Raw genomic sequence first — 22,147 nt, 5'->3', positions numbered from 1 at the left:
GAGCATCTCCAACTTTGTGTGACTTTATAAACATTTTTAAATGAAAGCTTTTTGCTCTGTAGAGAATAGAGGTAGAGGACAGGAGTGAAAGCAAGGAGACCAGTTAGGAAAAAGGGCTGTTGCAGTAAGTCAGACGAGAGGTGGTGATGGCAGTGGATGTGATAACTTTGGTCAGCATATGCTAGATTCAGTTGACAGACAATTGATAGTTGCAGTGCAGTGTAAGGGAAACAAGAATCCAGGGTGAAAATTTTGACCTGAATATGCAGGGAGTAATCAAAGGTTTGGTTTTGGAGTGCCTTGGTGGCTCAGTCAGTTCAGTAACTGACTTCAGCTCAGGTCATGACCTCAGGGTCCTGGGGTCAAGCCCTAATCGGGCTCCCTGCTCCATGGGAGTCTGCTTCTCCCCCTGCTTGTGCTCTCTCCCTCTCAGAAAAGTAAAAATCTTTAAAAAATAAAAATAACAAAAAATTTTAAAAAGGGCGCCTGGGTGGCTCAGTGGGTTAAGCCTCTGCCTGCGGCTCAGGTAATGATCCTAGGGTCCTGGGATGGAGCCCCACATCGGGCTCTGCTCAGCGGGGAGCCTGCATCCCCCCCCCCCACCGCCTCTCTCTCTGCCTACTTGTGATCTGTCTGTTCAAATAAATAAATAAAATCTTTAAAAAAAAAAATCCTAGAAAAAAAAAAGTTTAGTTTTGATATGTCTGTTAGGTGATTGCAAGAGTCAGCTGGTAGGAGACGTGGGCCAGAGAGTATGGGTGGAAAAGGCTGAGGTACTGTCTATGAAGCCACAGACCAGAAATGGTCATCTAGGAGTGCTTGTTGATAAGAAGGTCAAAGAAGGCTCTGAAGCATTAATGTTAAGGGGGTAAAAAGAAAAAGCATACAAAGGGTATGCTTGCTTTTGTAGCTTTTGTTACATTTTCCTTCATTACTGAAACAAGGAAAACACTGTACCTAATTAGCAGTGAACTTGGAAAGATGGTGCCAGAGTGGTCAGGCACTACGCAGGCCCTACTACTACTTCAGATCATTGTTTTGCTTGGCACAGTGGCAAATAAGGTTGCCTCTTGGGCTTGCCTGCTTCTTTTTTGATTTTGTGAATATATTTTGATAAGAATGGTTTGTGTGGTTTTTCCTTTCATTCACTCAGCAAATTCTTTTTCTTAGGATTTCTTTATTCATTCATTTATGAGAAGAGAGAGCTGAGGGAGGAGCTGAAGGAGAGGGACAAGTAGACTCTGTTCTGAGCATGGAGCCTTATGTAAGGCCTGATCCCACACCTGAGACCATGACCTGAGCCAAAATCAAGAGTTGGATGCCCAGCCTACTGAGCTACCCAGGCACCCCGCAAATATTTTTCTTCTGTGTACTGGGCATTGTGTTGAATTCTAAAAATTGCAGAAGTGAATTACATAGTCTCTTCCCTCAAGGAGCTTACAGTGCAAAATTGAAAAAGAAAGGTAAAGGGTGGCTCAGTCATTAAGCCTCTGCTTTTGGCTCAGGTCATGATCCCAGAGTCCTGGGATCAAGCCCCACATCGGCTTCCTGCTCAGTGGGAAGCCTGCTTTTCCCTCTCCCACTCCCCCTGCTTGTGTTCCCTCTCTCGCTGTGTCTCTGTCAAATGAATAAATAAAATCTTAAAAAAAGAAAGGAAAAAAAAGAGAAAAGTAGAAAACAAATACACAATAAAGAGTTGTAGATTCTGCTAAATATATTTGAGGTTCAGGAAGCTAAAGACAAGGGTTAATTCTACTTAGATAATTAGAAAAGACTTCATTGAAGGGCTGATTTTAATATCTCAAAAGATGGGGATATGTTCAGTTAGTCTAGGTTGGACAATGGAAGACATTCTTTCTAGTCAGAGGAGCAATTCAAGAAATTGTGCAGAATTACAAAATGAGATGGTGTTTTTCAGGAACCGTAAGTCTCGCTGGAGAACAGGAGCCAGGTCATGGAGACCCCTGTATGCCAAACCAAGAAGTTTGATTTTTTTTTTTTTTTTAAGATTTTATTTGAGAGAGCATGAGCATAAGTAGAGGGAGAAGCAGGCTCCCCACTGAGCAAGGAGCCCAATGTGGGACTCAATCCCAGGACCCTGGGATCATGACCTGAGCCGAAGGCAGACACTTAACCCACTTAGCCGTCCAAGCACCCCAAGAAGTTTGATTTTCATCCTAAATACACTTAGGTGGTCTACTGGAAGTGTTTCATTAAGAGAGTGACATGGCGGGGTGCCTTGGTGGCCAGTGGGTTAAGCCTCTGCCTTTGGCTCAGGTCATGATCTCAGGGTCCTGGGATCGAGCTCCACATCAGGCCTTCTGCTCAGCAGGGAGCCTGCTCCCCGCCCCCCCCCCCCCCTCCCTGCCTACTTGTGATCTTTCTCTCTCTGTCAAATAAATAAGTAAAATTAAAAAAAAAAAAAAAAAAAGGAAGGGCGCCTGGGTGGCTCAGTGGGTTAAAGCCTTTGCCTTCGGCTCAGGTCATGATCCCAGGGTTCTGGGATCGAGCCCCACATCAGGCTCTCTGCTCAGCGGGGAGCCTGCTTCCTCCTCTCTCTGCCTGCTTCTCTGCCTACTTGTGATCTCCATCTGTCAAATAAATAAATAAAATCTTAAAAAAAAGAGAGAGAGAGTGACATGGTTGGTATTTTTAAGAATACTCTGATGGCAGTGTGAGGGGTAGCTTGAAAGATAAAATTGCTCATGATTTATTCTCTTTCTTTCTTTCAGCTACGACTAATAGACTGGGGTTTGGCTGAGTTTTACCATCCTGGCCAAGAATATAATGTCAGAGTTGCTTCCCGATACTTCAAAGGTCCTGAACTACTTGTAGACTATCAGGTGAGAAAAGAAGGGCAGATAAAATTTCAGTCCTGTATTTTTCACTTAATTTGTGAAAAATGTCGTTTTGTGCTTTTGAGTAGGCTGTTTATGCACATAACACGGCTGTCCCTTTCATTCGAGTGTAAACTATGAGGCACTTCTGTTTCTCCATCATAACTTATGTTGTTTTTATTGTCATAATGTCAGGAGAATCAGAATAGATCTGCATTTGCTCTAACTGAAGAGAAGACACACCAAAGATACTTTCTCTAATCAGAAATTCCAGAGCTAGTTTGAGAATTGTGTGCTAGGTTTAACCAACGTTAAGGTAAACTCAAAAATGTTCTTTTGTGATTTTCCTAAATTGTATTCTAAAGACCTTCCATGTGCCAAAGGGGCGGGGCGGGGGGGGAGGAAAAAGTTCTCTTTCTCCTCGCAGAAACAAAGTCCTTGAAAGTACCTTTCATGCCTGGTCCTCCCAGGTGTTGTTATCAGATAGAAAGTTCAGATTCTGTCCTAGAAACTGCTTTTCTGGAATCCTGAGGCTATAAACCTGAATTCAGAAAACATCTTGTGCATAAAAATACTCTTCACAACATTATTTATAATGGTGATGAAAAACAAAACATTGTCTAAACATTTATTCAATAAAATAATACTATACATTAAAAGTTTCCCATGGGCTGTAACAATTTGGGACCTTCTAAGGTAAGTGGAAAAAGTAATTCCAAATAGTAATATGGATTGTTTTGAAATGTGGTGGGGACATAGAAAAAAGCAGAAAATACATGAAGGTTTTACTGGTTTTCAGATTTTGAGTCAATGGAGTGATATATATATATATATATATTTTTTTTTTAATAATAAAGAGCAATTTTTATTTTGAAATGATATTCTTATGTATGATAACTGACTTTTTTACTTCAATGCAGATGTACGATTATAGTTTGGATATGTGGAGTTTGGGTTGTATGCTGGCAAGTATGATCTTCCGGAAGGAGCCATTTTTCCATGGACACGATAATTATGATCAGGTGATAATGTTGTTCCCATTAGGGAGCCCAGTGGGCTAATTTAGTGCTGGCCAGATCTGCTTACCCACTAGAAACTATGGATCTTGCTAAAATACAAATGACCAGCCCCCACTTGAGACCTTTTGATTCAGAATCTCTTAGGGTGGGCCCCTAAAATATTTTCCAGTTTATCACTTGTTCAGCCAAGCCAACATTGATTTTCAGATTGGTGTTTTGAGAGCTACCAGTTTAGCTTTTTGAAATCAGAGTTTTTCTCCTAGCCTTTTTAATGTGCTTGCTTTATTGTGAAATATACATGTAAAATGTTTTTTTTTTTATATTTTTTTTATTTATTTATTTGACAGACAGAGATCACAAGTAGGCAGAGAGGCAGGCAGAGAGAGAGGAAGGGAAGCAGGCTCCCTGCTGAGCAGAGAGCCCGATGCGGGACTAGATCCCAGGACCCTGAGATCATGACCTGAGCCGAAGGCAGCGGCTTAACCCACTGAGCCACCCAGGCGCCCTGTAAAATGTTTTATAAAACATACATACAGATAAAAAAAACAGTTTAAGAAATGGGACATTACCGTGGAATTTCCTAGTGGTTAGCTTTCATTAGAGTTGTTTCCCCCAACATGCTGGGAACGTTTCCTCCAGCATACTGATTTATATGTGTTATTTCTATGATCCTTTTGTCTCTTTTTATGGATTAAGTTGGTGTTTGTCAGTAAAAATATGGATGGTGTTTTTTTATACTAGCTCCCCTTCCCCTTGAAGATCAAGGGGCCATTTCATTCAAAAGAATCTGGAATGATTCTAGGACCTTATGGAAGGTACTGTTGTCTTGTTTGAGCACAATGGCCATTTTAAATGGGTCAAAGAATAGCACCTGAATTCAGTTAAAATCAGTAACTATTGTTAGGACCATGCAGAATTGAGGAATATGGGGTGGGGGGAGAAAAAAATAGTCCCTTCTCTCAAATAGTTCATAGTCTATCCAGTAAGGGAACAGAACATATCAGGAAATAAGTTGCAGTCGTAAATGTTAGAGTTTACAGTTACAGTTTATAGTTACAATGTTACAATGTTACAGTTTACAGTTACAAAAGGCAGTTAGTGGGAGTGAGTGGTCTGAGTACAAGAGCATATTCCTAAAAGAAGTGACATCTTCAATTGGGTTGTGAAGGTGGGAAATAAAGTTTGACCGGGGAGACGTTTCAAGGGAAAGGAACCAGGTTATAAGACCATTTGCTTTTTCCTGACACCATCATATTGTGTAATAATTAGGAAATTCTGTATGGAAATCCCTTCCTGCCATGCACAGAAACTTTTTTTTTTAAGATTTTATTTATTTATTTGAGAGAGAGATCACAAGCAGGTGAGAGGGGTAGAGGAAGAAGCAGACTCCCCACCAAGCGGAGAGCCTGATGTAACACTCAGTCCTAGGACTCTGGGATCATGACCTGAGCCAAAGGCAGATGCTTAACCAACCGAGCCACCTCGGCACCCAGAAATCTTAAATAAATTGTGAGGAGTTCACATTCATAACTTCAGCCGTAGTGACCCTTTTCTGTTAATTCACTTACTGGTTGACTGAATTATGTAATGTGTTTGGGGTGTGGGTTTTTGTCTCTTTTTGATCCTAGTTGGTGAGGATAGCCAAGGTTCTGGGGACAGAAGACTTATATGACTATATTGACAAATACAACATTGAATTAGATCCACGTTTCAACGATATCTTAGGCAGGTAAGTCATAAAACAAAATCTGTGCTTCTATGCCTTAAATACTTGGATGTGAACAGGTGCTTTGGATCCTCAAAATAGTTACATTCTCTTTGCCAACACTGCAAGTGTGTCAGTGGTCTGGTGAGGCAGGGTGTTGCATGGGTTGGCTTGTGGCAAAAGCACTGAACTGAATTGTCCATTTTCCAGATTCACTTAACCAGCATTCTGAGTGTGGAGAGTATGGTTGGCAGATTCTGTCAGTGAATGAATTGTAGGTTTCAGGAGAAGGGTTACAGTTGAGTCAAAACTCGAAATCTCTTGATTTAGCAAATGACAAAACCCTAAGAGTAATAGGAAAAGTAAATGCATTCTTCAAGACTTACTTGCAGACGGTCTACTCTGACAGTAGGAACTAGACAAAATACAAATTCATTAACCACTTGACTGGGTGATTTGCCTGACAAAAAGCCTTTTGCTGGCCAAGTGGCAGAGATGTCAGGAATTTGTGTGGGGGTAGAAAAGATCTGATTAACCCAGCACCTGACCTCTTTGCTACACAGGAGAACTTAATCCTATAGTAACCTGAATTATGTTTTGTAGAATCCTGGGGATCCAGATTTCTCTTCTCTGCAACACTGCTATTTCTAGTCTCTCCATTCGGTTTTGTTGTCTTCCTAGTGGCAGAGTCGTAGAAGACCTACCCTCTTGAGTTTTGATTGCTCTTTGCTAGTGGCTGGGCTCCTAGCCACTAAAGAAGATGTCGAAGTAAAATGTTGGGCTTCTGTGCCCCATTGGTCCATTTCTCATTCCCCATTTGGCTCTACAGACACTCCCGTAAGCGATGGGAACGCTTTGTCCACAGTGAAAACCAGCACCTTGTCAGCCCTGAGGCCTTGGATTTCTTGGACAAGCTGCTGCGATATGATCACCAGTCACGGCTCACGGCAAGAGAGGCCATGGAGCACCCCTATTTCTGTGAGTCCAACTATCCAATCCACAGATTGTGCAGGCCCACCTAGCCGACTCTACAAGGCAGGGGAGAATATGTGTTGTGAAGAAAGCTCTGGGCCCAGCAGAATTGAAATCCCAGCTTCCCTTAGCTGGCCATCAAGTTAGTGAGCCTCGGTTTCTCCACATGGAGATAGTGATGGCAGCTGTCTTACAGAATTGTTCGGAGGACTGTAGTTTTCTAACAGTGTGCCTGCCGCATGATCACTCCCGAGTAAACTGCTTTTCTTCCTGTGTGGGTGATGCTTCTTGAGTCTGGAGTAGTTGGATTAGCATAGCAACCCTTTATCTGACCTTGTCTGGGACTCATTCGTTGGAGAAAACCGAGGAGGCTTGAACATCTACTGTATGAACACCTTAACCTAGGTCTGTGACCATAACTAACTGCTGTCCTGGGTGAAAATGCCACTTAGTTCCACACTATCCTCACTGTGACATTAGCCTCAATGTTGAGTTGCTTCCTGGAGAGTGGTGAGATGGTTTTGTAGTAAATTTATTACAATCTTACCTAATCTTCTAGACCTAAAGCAAACTGACAGGCCAATTGAAATGGAGCATGAAGTCTGATCATAGCATCAACCCACACAAAACCTGTAGTTTTGGCCAGTTTTGCACCATGCTTGAACATCTGAGCTGTGGACTGCAATAAAAGCAATTCGCTCTGATAATATATTATTGTCTTGGCCAGGTTAGGTTGTATTGTCTCATTAAAACCTAACAAAATCATTTTGTTTTAAATTAGCTCTGCTGTGGATAATTACCACACCTTCCTCCCATTTGGTTTAAGAGTTGGCCTCTACCACAGTTTGACAAGAAAGATAGTCCTGTTTTGTATTACTTGTCTAAATTCATGGTGAAGGCTCTTGCCACCTTAACGTTCTTCTGGAATAGAAGAGCCTAACCATTTTTGTCTTTTCTAGATACTGTTGTGAAGGACCAGGCTCGAATGGGCTCGTCTAGCATGCCGGGGGGCAGTACGCCTGTCAGCAGCGCCAATATGATGTCAGGTCAGTTCACTGGTAACTTCCCTGGGGGAACAAAAGTAGAAGTCAGTAATTATTCTTAGTTTTGCTCTCTCTTTGTGGCCTGATTTCTTGTGGCGCTTCTCCTTTCCGTAGTGATTCTCTTCTTGGCAGCACTCCCCGTGCGGTCGCCTCACCAGCTTTCAGCGTGTTTGACACCCGGTGTACTTAGGGACACTGGGGAGGGCATGAGCAGTCTCTTCTAGGCCAGAGTCCCAAAAATTTCTCCCAGAGGGACTTGAAAGTCCCCAACAAACCATGGAGAGTAAGAAGAGATCTTTTTATCTTGTAGTTTAGAATGACCATTGTTGTATGATCCTCACAAGCAAGATTAAGAAATTAGGGGTGGGGATAAAGGTGGGGTTTATACATAGGCATGTATGTGTCTAAGAATGGTTCTCCAAAGCGCCTATAATGTCCCTAGTAAATTTGTAAAGGCGTGTATGAAATTAATTTTTACTGTTGTTGAGTCATCATGAATCTAGAGTGAGTGAGTGTACAGAATACACAATTTTCTAAAAGAAACTGTAGGCTCATCCCTAAGAATTATACATGTGGGCAACATCCATGTGGGTGTGCTTGTGGTAGTGAGGACGTTTACTGACACACCCTCACAAAATGGTTGTCACAGTTGGTTTTTTTTTGTTTGTTTTTTAAGAACTAGCTACCTTCTAGGACTTACCCTCTAGGTATCTTACCTATGGGCAAAATGATATATATCCAGGGCTGCTAATTGTAGCCTTATTTATAATATCAAAGCATTGAAAACAGCTCCCAGTAAGGAACTGGTTAAATCAGTTTTAGGACATCCATTCAGTGGAAAGCTCTATAGCCAGAGAAAAGAATGAGTAAGAATCTCATGTTCTTTTTTAGCTCCAACTCCAGAATAATGTGAAATGAAAAGAGCAAAATGCAGAACCATGTCCAAGACCAGGAGTGGACAAGTCAATAGATAACTCTATAACCACATTCCTTATATATGACTTTTATATGCACAGTGTTACACAATTATATTCATGTTTACACATAAAATATTTCAGGAAGGATACAAGCAAAAGGGCAAGAGAAATTTTTTACTATATACTCTTCTGAACCTTTGATATTTTGTACCATATGAATATATTACCTATTTTAAAAAATACATATATAACAATTTGAAAATTAACTGGTTGATTGAAGAGGGCAGTCTAATAGGTAATTCTGGTCATTAGATGAGTAGAAAAACCAAATTCTAAAACACAATTTTAGCATTTCCTCACTGAAAATGACTTTTGGTAATTTTGAAAGCTTCCAGCTAATTAGGCAGAATGATACAAGAACACATGAGCTTTGGCTCTAGCCTTGTGCTGTTCAGTAGGGCCATGACTAGCCATATGTGACTATTTAATTAAAATAGGATAAAATTTAAAGCAGGGTTCCTTGATGCGACATTGCAGGTTCTCAGTAGCCACCCGTGGGTAGTGACCACTGTATTAACAAAGGTTACAGAGCAGAAAATTTGGTGGATAGACGCCTAGACAGGCATCAGTTTTAATTCAAACATGGTTGCCACTTACTAACTGTGTGCTTTGTACAGACTTCTTAAACTCTCCGAGTTTGGATTTCTTAAAAAAAAAAAAAAAAATTTTTTTTCTTCTAAGTTGATTAGAAATTAATTTTAATTTGAAATTAGTTTTACTTTGTAGAAATCTGGGTGAGTAGAGGCCTTCAGAAAGAGAATTACTGGGTTGCATGGCTGTCTCACTCAGAAGAGTGTGTGACTCTTGATCTTTGGGGTTTTAAGTTTGAGCCCCATGGGGCCCAACCTGGGGTGTAGAGATTACAAAGAGAGAGAGAAAATAACTGTTGTGTCACTTTTGAAATAGGTACTATGTAAAACTGGTGTCTGAAATTTCTGTGGTTATTATCTGGCTCACGGTTAGCTGTTTTCTTTTAGGGATTTCTTCAGTGCCAACCCCTTCACCCCTTGGACCTCTGGCAGGCTCACCAGTGATTGCTGCTGCCAACCCCCTTGGGATGCCTGTTCCAGCTGCCGCTGGCGCTCAGCAGTAACGGCCCCTTCTGTCTCCTGATGCCTAAGCAGAGGTGGGGGAGTCTGCGCTCTCCTTGATGCAGCTTGCGCCTGGCGGGGAGGGGTGAAATACTTCAGAAGCACCGTGTCTGAACCGTTGCTTGTGGATTTATAGTAGTTCAGTCATAAAAAAAAAATTATAATAGGCTGATTTTCTTTTTTTTTTCTTTTTTTTTTTTCCTTTTTTTTTTTTTTAACTCGAACTTTTCATAACTCAGGGGATTCCCTGAAAAATTACCTGCAGGTGGAATATTTCACGGACAAAAATTTTCCCTCCTTTCAAATTCAGTTTCTCATCACTAAAGAACAAAGATGAACCAGCCTCAATCCCGGCTGCTGCATTTGGGTGGAGATATTTTTTCCATGTCCACCACTGCTCCCCCACCATCCCACACTATGGGGGGTTAATATCTCATGCTCTTCTCCAGAGATTACAAAAATGTAGCTTCTTCAAGGGAGGTGGGAAGGAAGGAGGAAGCCCAAGCTTAAGGCCAAGCTACAAGAGCAGTGTACTGCTGGTCACTTTTCCTCACTTTACTCCAAGTGCTTCAGTGGGGTTGTCCTGGTGAATTTAGTGGAAATATGTCTTTGTTTCATTGAGATGCTGAAAATCTCCCCAAAGTGCAGACAGGTCCTGAAAACTTCTGTTCAATATGAATCATGTCTTACCTAACCCTAAATCCAACTCACTTCTGCTTTTAGTTTCAGTTCTGTTAATACCTTCCCTCCTGGGCTCCTTACCTTGGTCCTCTCCTCTTTCATCTCCCCGTGTGCTCTGTAGCTGGTGGGAGGGGAAGGAAAAATCTTTTCCAGTTTTCTTTGACTTGGCCATTTTGAATTCAGTTACTTACTGGGCTTAACTTATTGCTTTTTACAAAAGAAAAACATTGTCTGTATAGGTTTCATGCTAGCAACTCTTTAAGAGCTAATGGAAGATGTGGCCACAGCAGGTTTCATCTTAAGCTTTCTACCTTCTTTTCTTCTTTATTCCCCTTCCTTCACATGCCATTCAGTGAGAAGACCTGCCCCTCAGTCTTGTAAATGTATCTGAGAGGTAGGAGCAGAGCCACGATCTCCAGTGAACCTGAAATGGTAGACCTGTAATTGTGGGAAAACTATGAACTCTCTTGTTACAGCCCTGCCACCCCTTGCTGTGTGTATATATATAATACTTTGTCCTTCATATGTGAAAGATCCAGTGTTGGAATTCTTTGGTGTAAATAAACGTTTGGTTTTATTTATCAAGGTTAGATTTAAGTTCCCTGTGTAAAGGTCTCGCTGGGTGGGTGTCTCACGTTCACATCCGAGGGGCCTGCAGCCCTGTACCGTGGAGGCTTCCCAAGGCCCCCATTTTTATACACCCCTCATTCGACCCATGGTACCGGGCAGGGCAGAGAGGCCTTAAAAAAGCACCACAAGCCAAAGCGTCTCTGGGGATTAAGGATCCTTTGCCATAAAACTCATTTTGTGTCTCAGCAGTGCAGGGATTGGGGATGGAAAAGTCGCCAGTTTTTGTGTGTTTGTGTGTGTGTAAAGTGGATTTTCCACTGTAATCCAACCACCTAAGTTTATCAGGTGCTTCACTGAGGAAGCCTAGTTTTTTAAGCACAATAGCAAAACCATCAGCTCTGTATTTTCTCCTGTTCTTTCATTACAGTAGCTGCTTGTGGGAACTAGGAAAAATTCTTCCAACATATTTGAAGGCCTAAAGTCTTAGTTCCCTTTTCTCCTACCTTTATAGATCATAAGCCTTTCTCGCCTGGGCGCCATAGACAAGCGTAATCGTTTCACGAGTTGAATTTAATGAACTTATCTAACTTTATAACCCATCTTGGCTCTGTAACTTGATCAAGGTGGTGGCTTTCGTGAATATAATGGTAAACTTTAGAGGAAGCTAAAGCCTCCTTTTATAATGCTTCTCAACCATAGGGAAAACATTCTGTGTGGCAGGGTGATTTTCTTTCTTGTGGCCACTTAACAGTGGATATTTATTGTTCTTGAAACCCTTTTATGCCCTGGAATGCTGTGGGGGTTACCATGTTGAATTTGTGCAGAAGCTAAAAGCACCAGATGTGCCAGAGATGCAGTTTGTGATACGTTTGCACTGGATTGTGATTTGAACAGGACACTTACGACTAATGAATTCTTCCTTTCGAGGTGGGGAGGAGGGTTGTAAATCGGGACTTCACATCCCACCCTTATAGCTCAGAGAATCTAGTTGTGTCTGAGGCTGATGTGGGGAGCTGCAGACAGCTGAACCTCCTAAACACGCATCAGACCTTGCAGGAGACGGAAGGTGAATGCAGAGGACTCTGAAATGCCACCTGAGAGCCTTTTAAAATAAATAGAAGTTTTTAAAATGCTACTTAAGGAGTCACTGCAGAAGCATGAAAAAAAGAAGACCCAGTTGGGCGGGTGGGTGGGGGGCAAGGGTTTACAGAGTAACAACTTCTGTGTTGTTGTAAATTACCTCATCTGTATACCTTGTATTGGGACACTTTATTTCTCAGCACTACCTGTGTCTGCGTTGATGAGATGGCAGGAAATGGAATGCCAATATAAGACAGTTGTGTTGGCAATTACTCTGAAAGGTTTTTTAAGTATTTTTTAATTTTGTTTGAAGTGGTCCCCCCCCTTTTTTTTTAAGTTTGAAGTCAGAAGTTTCCCTTCGCCCCCTTGACTTATTGGTTGTAATTGTATTGTAATTGGTATAACATAAAACATAACTGTGCTGGGAAGAAGTTGTGCCATGAAGGTCTTTAATTTTTTTTAAATAAAAACATTTAAACAAATGAAATGTCCCTGCAGCCTGAGCAGTATGCTTCTCCAACCGACACCGTGTGTGATAGATGGCTTAGTTCTCATGTGCTCTGAATTTAATATTGGGTTGATGGAGATGTGACGTGGGATGGATTCAGATTGGTTGAGGAGCACTGAAGTGGAAGTTTTTGACCTCAAGAGTCCGTGAAGAAAGCATGGTGTTGTTGCTAAACAGGATTGGTTTCATTCCTGCCTTGTCACTTACTTGGCTACTTGGCAAGTTACTTAACTTGTGAATCTGTTTCATCATCTATAAAATGGGGCCACTGCTTTCTTGGGATTGAATAATTGAGAGTAAATGTCAAGTATCAGGCACCTGCTATGCTGTTGATAACCCTGATTCCCCAGGCCCCTGGTATGGAGGATTGGTTCTGGGCCTGGACTTTGCAAGTGATTCACAGTACGATCCTTCCTCTGGACTTCTTGTCCTCTGTGTGCTCAGTCAGGGTGTGGTTGGGTGAGGTGTCTTCTCAGTTGCTGTTCAGCTCTAACACTGATTTTAGAAAGTTTGAGTGGTGCTTACATAAAGAGGTCCACAGAGACAGCTTTGTTCAATAGCAGAAAAGATCGTTGTTGAATAAATGGTAGCAAGCCCTGTGGAAGGTCAGCCTTGGAGATATCTAACCCCTGGAGGCAACTTGAAGAGTCCTGACTTGAAGATGTTCTGGAGAGCTTATAGGAACATATTTGGCAGCTTAAACAGAAACTGTTCAAAGGGCTGGTAAAAGAAGTGAAAAAGTTCACTTGCTGATCAGTGCCAAACGAGTAAATTCTCCAAGATTATATACTTGAATTGCCATTTGATCTTCTCATTTAACTACAATTTTTAAAAATTGAAATCAAGAGATGTTATTATCTCAAACTTCTAGTTTCCTTTAAATGTTCATTGCATACTATTTTAGGACATCTGCTTGTTATTAATATTGGGAGTTCAAATGTGGTTCAGGTAAGAGGAACTATTGTGTAATATCTTGTATCAGAAATGCCTAACTTTCATGAACTTTAATTTTACTTCCATTTTATACATGAGACGGGAAGACTAAATTGCTGGAGTGGGCCTGTTAGAGACAGAGGAATCTATTTTGTAAAATTGTCTTCAGAGTATGGCTAATTACCATAGTCCTAAAATAGTCGAGAAAATTGGAGATTGGTTGGCAGGTTGGGGAATTTTAATTTCCTGTCAGTCTTTAAATTCCTTCTTGCCTCACCTGTTGTCAAGTGTGCTTATAATTAGAACTGACCATTTGAACATCTCTTGAAAAATCTAGTTTTTCACCACTGCCTATAGATTCCCATCAGCAGATTCTCTCCCAAGATTAGGGTTGGGTTGAGTATTTGCTCAGTCATCAGTCCTTGACTACCCCCAGCTGGTAATCTCCTCTCTTGTGCCTCATCTCTAGGGACTGTGGCTGATTGTCCTCATGGGACGTGCTTGCTATAGAGAGGCTGTCTTCCCCCAGGGCCTTTTCCTACTTAAGGAAAAAGTTAACTGAAAGGCTTTGAAGTAAAGTAGTCTGTGATTCCCTCCTCAGAAAACGGGTCTAAAAAATTTGATCCGAGCAGATACTCACCCTATCTCAATTCCCCCCAGCCTGCTTCCCTCCACAACCATCACTACCGCCTTTCCCCTGTCTTGTAACACCTGAACTTTCATCGTATTACTGTCTTTCCCCACCCACAGGTGAGCTCCCTGCTCATGTTCTGTATCTTACTAATCTGTGCATCCTCATAAAACCTTTTTTTTTCCTTTGAAAAGTGCACCAATGTCCCTCAGGATTGAAGAGGACTGAATAGAGTAGCACATGGAAAATGCTTAGCACCATACCAGGCTTAGAGCAGATGCTCAGTTAGTGTTGATACCATCTTCCACTCCCAACTTCCACCTTTCCACCCTGCTACACACACAGTAAGTAATGGAAGTATTATTGCACGATGAGCATCTCAAGATCGGAAGACTCCTGCCCTTAAGTTTGCAGCTATAATTATAAGCCATGGGTCAGACTTAATTAACATAACAAGAAAATGTTTACTTAATGAGCCCTTGGTGAAATAAAAGTTGCTGAAGACGAAGCAATGATTTTGACCAGTTTAGTAGACTTAGATGCTAACAGCCCTGATTTCCACCACTTGTATATAATATGAAATTGACTATTCTCCAAGTGAAACAGATGTGTAGAGGAGGTCACAAGGTAGTCTGGTTCTGGAGTCAGTCTTAATGCATTCAGGTACTTTGTAGATTTTGTATCTTACTATGATTCTGTGCTAAATTGTACCACTTCAGGGGCGCCTGGGTGGCTCAGTGGGTTAAAGCCTCTGCCTTCGGCTCAGGTCATGGTCTCAGGGTCCTGGGATGGAGCCCCACATCGGGCTCTCTGCTCAGCGGGGAGCCTGCTTCCTCCTCTCTCTGCCTGCCTCTCTGCCTACTTGTGATCCCTCTCTGTCAAATAAATAAATAAAATCTTTTAAAAAAATAATAAAAAAAATAAATTGTACCACTTCAGAGAAGTAACCCAGTAGAACTGCAGATGTCCTGGTTCTAAGCAGAGTTCTGTCTGGGTGTGTGGTTTAGGGTTAGTTACTTAACCTCTCAGAATCTTCACAAGTGATTTATTGTGATAAATTCAGATGAAGCCCACTTTGCCCTTTATTTCCTGATCATATCCTCTTCTCTTCCTCCCTGCCCCAGATGTTGTAATACTTTCTTCACCTGTAGAATTGGGGTCTAAATACCTGTTTCATAGGGTGGTGGTTCACATTTGATGATCAGTGTTTGGAAAGTGCCTGGCATACACTACAGTTGGACTAAGTGCTCATTTCCATTGTACAGTTGTGCAGATTCATATACAGAAAGAGGATCTCACAAGTATAAGGATCCCACAGGTTGGTGCATTCATTCCTACAATTTCACAGTAGATGGTGGTAAAATGTCATCTTTAAGAAAAAAAAAAACCCATCCATTAAATGTGACCCATTTTCAGTGATGTAAGTCATTTCTAATTTGCATGAAGGCCAGCATTGCCTTGTCTGTTCCCACCCCATCTCACTCATTCCCTCTAAGATTGTTATCACTGTCTCCTTTGAATTTTTAACTCACCTATTGAAAACTAAATATTCTTGCAGTATACCAAATTACACTGCAGATTTGCCTCCCTGTGGCCATAATCACCAGGGATTCTTGGTGGTCTCAGTGTAATACCTCCAGATGGGAGCTAATAAAATGGCCAATCCTTTTCTTGGAGAAGTTCCTGAGGGGATTGTGTATTTGTGAGTCAGCTTCAGTCTTATATCACCTGCTTTGACAGAGTTTTCTTGCCTTCTCTAATGAGGAAAAAGGAAAAGCAGCAGCAGCTGGTAAGTGGTTTCCTGATCACACCCTGTGAGTCAGTCTCAGCTATAGATAAACATTTGTAGACTTACCTAGAAAGGAAGACGGAGGACATTGCTTTTTTTCTGTGTGAACAGTTCTGGGAACTCCACAGTGAATTTCCTATGAAGAAGCTTACATACCCACAGCTCTCCACACATGCATACCTTCTGCTCACCGAATCACATCCCTCCCTCTCAGGATTCCTTACACACTCACCTTATTGACCAGTCTTTCCAGAGTTTATTTGTTTATATCAGATGCCCTTCAGCAAACATTATTTGGTGTTTATGAACCCAGCCCTGTGCTAAACAATGGAGACTGGAAGAGATAAGACATAACCCCAAGCGGAAATGTGTTCTTGTCAAATAGAAAAATGGGAAACAAAACTATGTATGTGAGAAACTTTTTAAAAAGAGATACTGGAGGGGCACCTGGGTGGCTCAGTTGGTTAAGCAACTGCCTTCAGCTCAGGTCGTGATCCTGGAATCCCGGGATCGATTCCCGCATCGGGCTCCCAGCTCCATGAGGAGTCTGCTTCTCCCTCTGACCTTCTCCCCTGTCATTCTCTCTCCCACTCTCTATCAAATAAAATCTTTTTAAAAAAAGAGAGAGATACTGGAAAAATCAGATTGCCAGTCAACATGGTAGACAAAGCTAACTCAGCCATCTTCATCCTGCTCTAAATACATGAGGATGCTGGCTAAAATAACAATTTACTTTAAATAAGTAGCCGTTTTCAAAGAAAGATATGGAAGTTTCCAGGCGGCAGAAAGAAGAATTCAATGTGAAGGTAAGTGGATATTGAAGTCCCAGTGACTCCCTCCCAAGACATGGGGTATGGGTACAGATGGGCCACAGAGGCTAGGGCCTAGGGGTTGAATGCCCCCAGGAAGATAGGAGATAGCCTCAGGAACTTTCACAGTAGAAACTGAAATAGGCTGCCTCCTAGAAAAAAAAGGTTGGATGAAAACAACATATTAACTATAGTTGCCTCTGGGAGGTGAGGTTGAGATTAATGTCACAGGGGCACCTGGGTGGCTCAGTCAAGGCATCTGCCTTCAGCTCAGGTCATAATCCCAGGGTCCTGGGATCGATCCCCCGTGTTGGGCTCCCTGCTCAGGGGGGATCCTGCTCCTGCTCCCTCTGCTGCTCCCCTTCTGCTTTCTCATTCTCTCTCAAATAAATGAATAATCTTGGGGGATGGGATAAAAGTCACAAAAACTCAGTCTGCAGAAAGGAATCCTAATAAGCTCTTGGGGCAGAGAGAATGGTCAAGGAAGCTTTCCCAGAGGAAGGGCTGCTAGAGCTGGTTAGGGAAGAGGCCTAGCCAGGGCCTGCACCTGGGATCCGAACCTATGTCTCCTGGCTCAGTTCTGCTTCCTGGACTGCCTTTGCATAAGCTGTGATGCCAAGAATCTCCGTCCAGGTCTCTAGCAGTCATTATAAATTTTTTCTTTCTCTCTTTGGCTCTCTGGTCCTTTCACCAAAAGCACTTCTGCCTCACACAGATCTCTAGGTCAACTGTAACTGTAGTTCAGCTGTCTAGACGGGATTCAGTCAAAACAGCTCTGCTTTGGGTTGAGGCGGGGCTGGGTTCCCATGTTGATTGGACTCTGATTTGTTCCCTGTGGTTCCTTCTGGGACCGGTGCTGAAGTTGGAGCAGCTGCCCAGGGTATACTCTTCTTGCAGTGAGCTGTTGGAGCACAAGAGGCCAAATGAAATCACACAAGCAAAGAAATAAAGATTGGGAATTTTCCAAAATTAAGGACTGACATTAAGCCATAGATCCAAGATGTTCAAAGAACACCAAACAAAATAAATGTATACCCACACTAGGCATGTCAGAAATGCTAAAACAATAAAAGCAAAATATTAAAGAGAATCTTAAAGACCATCCCAGAGAAAAAAATGACATATGACTTACAGAGGAAGCAAAAAATTACCAAATGGCAGAAGACAGTGGAGTGACCAGCGCTGAAAGAAAACCTGTCAACCCAGAGTGAAAATCTTTGAAAATGAAGGAGAAATAAAATCTTTCTAAAAATCTGAGGGAATACATTGCCAGAAGACCTATTTCAACTAGAAATGTTAAAGGAAGTTCTTTAGGCAGAAGGAATGTGAAACCAGACAGAAGCATGGATCTGCAACGAAATTAAGAGTGTTGGAAATGGAATAAATGAAAGTAAAATTTAAAATTTAGTTGCTTTAAAATAAGTTTACAGAGGTCAGCAAACCTGTAAAGGAGCAGGTAAATAAGTTTTGCATGTCCTATGATCTCTACTGTAAGCACTTTACTGCTGTGGCACGAAATCAGTCTTAGGCAATAGATGTATCAGTATGGCTGTGTTTCAGTAAAACTATGGGCTCAGATTTAAATTTCATATAATTTTTATGTGCTACAAGTTAGTCTTTTGGCCTTTTTCCCCCTAATCATTTAAAATTGTTAAAGCCATTGGCTCATGAGCCATCCTTTAGATTGTGTATTTATAGCATATGTAAAAATAAAAAATATGTATACATATATGGTGGTATATCTGTAAAATAAAATACTGAGTAATAAAAGGAATACACTTGTGAAAGAAGACTGCGTACTGTTTGAGTCCATCCATATAAAATTCTAGAAAATGCAAATTAATCTCTAGTGACAGAATAGTTAAGTGGTTCTCTACAAGTGCAGGGTGGGGATGGGGTGCGAGAAGGGGAAGAGAAGAGATTTAAGGAAGGAAGAGATTTAAAAAACTGTAATGAAGGGGCGCCTGGGTGGCTCAGTGGGGTAAAGCCTCTGCCTTCAGCTCAGGTCATGATCCCAGGGTCCTGGTATAGAGCGCTGCATCCAGCTCTCTGCTCAGCAGGGTGCCTGCTTCCTCCTCTCTCTCTGCCTGCCTCTCTGCCTACTTGTTATCTGTCAAATAAATAAATCTTTAAAAAAAAAAAGTGTAATGAAGTGTATGACAACAACATGAAGAACGGAAGAGAGGAAATGGGAATCCAGTATTACAAGGTCTTTATTGCTGTAAATGAAGCAGGATGTTCTTTGAAGGCAAAGTTGTTAACGAGGTGTGTTGGGAATCCTAGAGGAATCACTAAAATTGGGCTTTCCACCTCTTCCTCACTCTCAGCCCAGGTTTTGTAAAGGGTTCCGCCCCTGGCTCAATAGTGGAGCATGAGATTCAGGCCAAATCAAGAAGCACATAGTGGCCACAATGACTGGTTCAGGCTGAGACCGGTGATGGTCAGAACCAGTGGGACATGTCAAGGAAATGCCAGGACAAAGACAATTCAGCTATATTTCATGGAGTCAGATGTAGAAACTACTTCAGATGTGGCACTGCCAGAGACCGGTTATGACCCAAGACCTGTTGGTGAGCACAGTCAACGGGAAGAGGTGGGCAGCTGAGCGATGGGAGACGTTGCAGAAGGGCTAGAATAGAACTTTGCAGTTACGTGAGCCAATAAAGCTTTTTGCCTGAGCTTGTTTGGGTGTGTGTGGTTTTTCAGTCACCTGCTGTGTAACAGTATCACAAATTTATCCTTCCCCAGCTCAGGCATCAAAGTGTAGATTAGCTGGGTTCTTTGGCCTGGGTCTCACTAGTCTAAAATCAAGCTGTCAACTAAGACTCTCATCGTTGTCAACTGATGGTCAGACTTCTCTTCCAAGCTTGCTGTTGGCCACATTCAGTTCCTTGTGGTGTAGGACTGAGGCCCTCCACACCTGGAGGCTGCTCCACAGACGCTACTGTGTAGCCCTCTCGCAACATGAAACTTGACTTCTCACAGGTGAACAGGAGAATGTCTTTTGCTTTGAATTCCTCTTACAGGCAAGGCTTGCACCTTCTTTTAAAGGACTTCCCCTATTTAAGTCCACCCAGGCTGATTTCCCTTCTGATTACTTCAAAGTCAACTGATAAGAGATTCGTTATGTCTGCATAATCCCTTTACCTTTGCCTTGTAACATCACAAGAGCAAAATCCCCATCATATTCACAAGTTCCGCCGCTCCAAAGGATTATACAGCCGTGTATACCGTGGAGTAGGAATCTTGGGAACCATTTTAGAATTCTGCCTACCACTGACCTGATGCCCTTTTGCCTTACATTCAGTCATGAGTCAGTTTCTGGAATATTCCATATTTTACTAGACTTCCAGGTTGTCTGACTTCTTTTCACTAGCTTTTACAATCGCCTGGTTACTTGTCTCTTCCCCATGAGAAGCTGACTACTGAATGAATATTCCTCATCTCCATTCCAGCTCACAACCTGGCACAGGTCTGGCGCTCCACAAACTTGTGTGGAAAAGTGGAGTAGATTCTTAAGTTGGGGATGAGGATTAATCTAGGTGACTTCAAAGACCACATTGATTATGAACATTCTTTTTTTTTAAGATTTTATTTATTTATTTGACACAGAGAGAGATCACAAGTAGGCAGAGAGGCAGGCAGAGAGAGAGGGGGAAGCAGGCTCCCTGCTGAGCAGAGAGCCCGATGTGGGGCTCAATGCCAGGACCCTGAGATCATGACCTGAGCGGAAGGCAGAGACTTAACCCACTGAGCCACTCAGGTGCCCCGATTATGAACATTATTTAATTCCACCTTGCTGACTACATGCAGTCCAAATTTGAGTATGGTTTAAGAGGTCCTACCTGATGCCCCATGCACATTTCTCTGCCCTCACTACTATCAAAGTCCCACTTTCTCTTTCATACTCTCTGTGCTGTAAGAACACCAAATCACTTCATTTCTAGATACGGCTTGCTTTCTTAGTTTCACAACAGTGCCTGTGCTGTTTCCTTAGCCTAGAAGTTTCTTCCCTACAACTGACTTAACAACGGTGCTACCCATCATCTATATAAACTTCGAAATCACTACTCAGGGTCTTTTTTTTTTTTTTTTTTTATCACCCTTTCCTGCCTCTCTGTGGTTGGTGTCCCTCCTTGGGCTTCTCCAACCTTCTAAGCTTCTTCCCTCTTTTCTAGAACTTGTCACCTCTTGTAAATTAAGTCCATCTCTCCCATCACCCTGAGCTGTACTGAAGAGGTTCATTATATTGGGTCCCAGCACTGGCCTGCTCTGCGTAAGGACCATGAATAGTTGTTGAACAAACAAAAGGGTTCAATAATCTCTATTTTGTGATTTGGGGTCTTTCAAGATATTCATACTTCCTGGTGTCCTGGGTCCCCTGGCAACCCAGCCTAGCAGACTGTAGCTCACCTACAGCTTCCAAGCCCAGGCCACAGGGCAATAGGTATTGCCCATCACAACACAAGAATGATAGTCTCGTTTCTGTTGGCCTGGGAAAGCTTTTTTTTTTTTTTTAAATTCTCATCTGCCTCCTAGTGCTCCTTTAAAAGAGAGTGCATGGGGCACCTGGGTGGCTCACTGTGTTAAAGCCTCTGCCTTCGGCTCAGGTCATGATCCCAGGGTGCTGGGATCGAGCCCCGCATCAGGCTCTCCGCTCAGCGAGGAGCCTGCTTCCTCCTCTGTCTCTGCCTGTCTCTCTGCCTACTTGTGATCTCTGTCAAATAAATAAAATCTTTTAAAAAATAAAAATAAAAGAGAGTGCATGGAGAATTACAAGGCAAAACGGCATTCTTGGTTAAACTATCACTTACAACTTCATGGTGAACTGTAATTAGACAATATGCTGCTCAGAGATAGGGTACCAGCCTAGGACAATAACTGGTTATCTCCACTGGGACGCCTTGAACCAGTTGCTGAGCATTTGAGGTTAGCTTTTCCCTCTCCCTTTTCCCTGAGAGCTAGCCACGCTCCCTTGTTTTACAGAGGGTGAGAGTTGGCCCAAGCCTTGCAAAGACCACACAATTTAGACCTAGAGTTGTGATGGGGAGGAGAGCAGGTCACTGTCTCATCAGCACTGCAGGCAAGAATAGAGCCGTGTGCCTGTGCCCCACACTCCATCATGAATCTCAGCTTCTGGGCTTTTCCAACATAAATTTTTACATTTATCTTTTCATGGGAAGATAGATGATAAGACAGTAAGATAGTAAGAAGGATAGATAAGATGATAAGAGCACCTGATAAGATAGGTGCTCATTTTGGGTGAATAGTCAGTTTTGTACCCTTCGAAAGGGTACAGCTCACATAACCATCTATGTGAACCCCATTTCTGGCCTTGAGCAGTGCACAACCTGCGGAGCTGTATGCGAAGGTTCTACTGAACCCTGAAGTCACCAAGTATGACGACGGGAGCTCGCGTGGGGAGGTGAAATGGAGGTAAAATCCTTGGTAAACAAAAATAATAGCTCACAGGGGCGCCTGGGTGGCTCAGTGGGTTAAAGC

The 22,147-nt window shown here is 42.3% G+C and overlaps 1 protein-coding gene across 3 annotated transcripts in view; it reads left to right on the top strand.

The window, feature by feature from the left end:
* CSNK2A1 (casein kinase 2 alpha 1) overlaps positions 1 to 12,462 on the top strand; it is a 56,844-nt gene extending 44,382 nt beyond the window's left edge. For all 3 annotated transcript variants that reach the window (XM_032858985.1, XM_032858987.1, XM_032858986.1), the window contains 6 exons: positions 2,733 to 2,843; positions 3,758 to 3,859; positions 5,485 to 5,585; positions 6,391 to 6,539; positions 7,493 to 7,579; positions 9,531 to 12,462. In XM_032858985.1, coding sequence (XP_032714876.1) covers positions 2,733 to 2,843; positions 3,758 to 3,859; positions 5,485 to 5,585; positions 6,391 to 6,539; positions 7,493 to 7,579; positions 9,531 to 9,646 — 666 coding nt within the window. In that variant the 3' untranslated portion in view covers positions 9,647 to 12,462. The remainder of the gene's footprint in view (positions 1 to 2,732; positions 2,844 to 3,757; positions 3,860 to 5,484; positions 5,586 to 6,390; positions 6,540 to 7,492; positions 7,580 to 9,530) is intronic.
* Positions 12,463 to 22,147: the final 9,685 nt, after the last annotated feature.

This window comes from Lontra canadensis, unplaced genomic scaffold, assembly GCF_010015895.1.
Source record: "Lontra canadensis isolate GAN:19392208 unplaced genomic scaffold, GSC_riverotter_1.0 scaffold16, whole genome shotgun sequence".
NCBI lineage: Eukaryota > Metazoa > Chordata > Mammalia > Carnivora > Mustelidae > Lontra > Lontra canadensis.
This window is presented reverse-complemented; position numbering and strand designations above follow the sequence as displayed.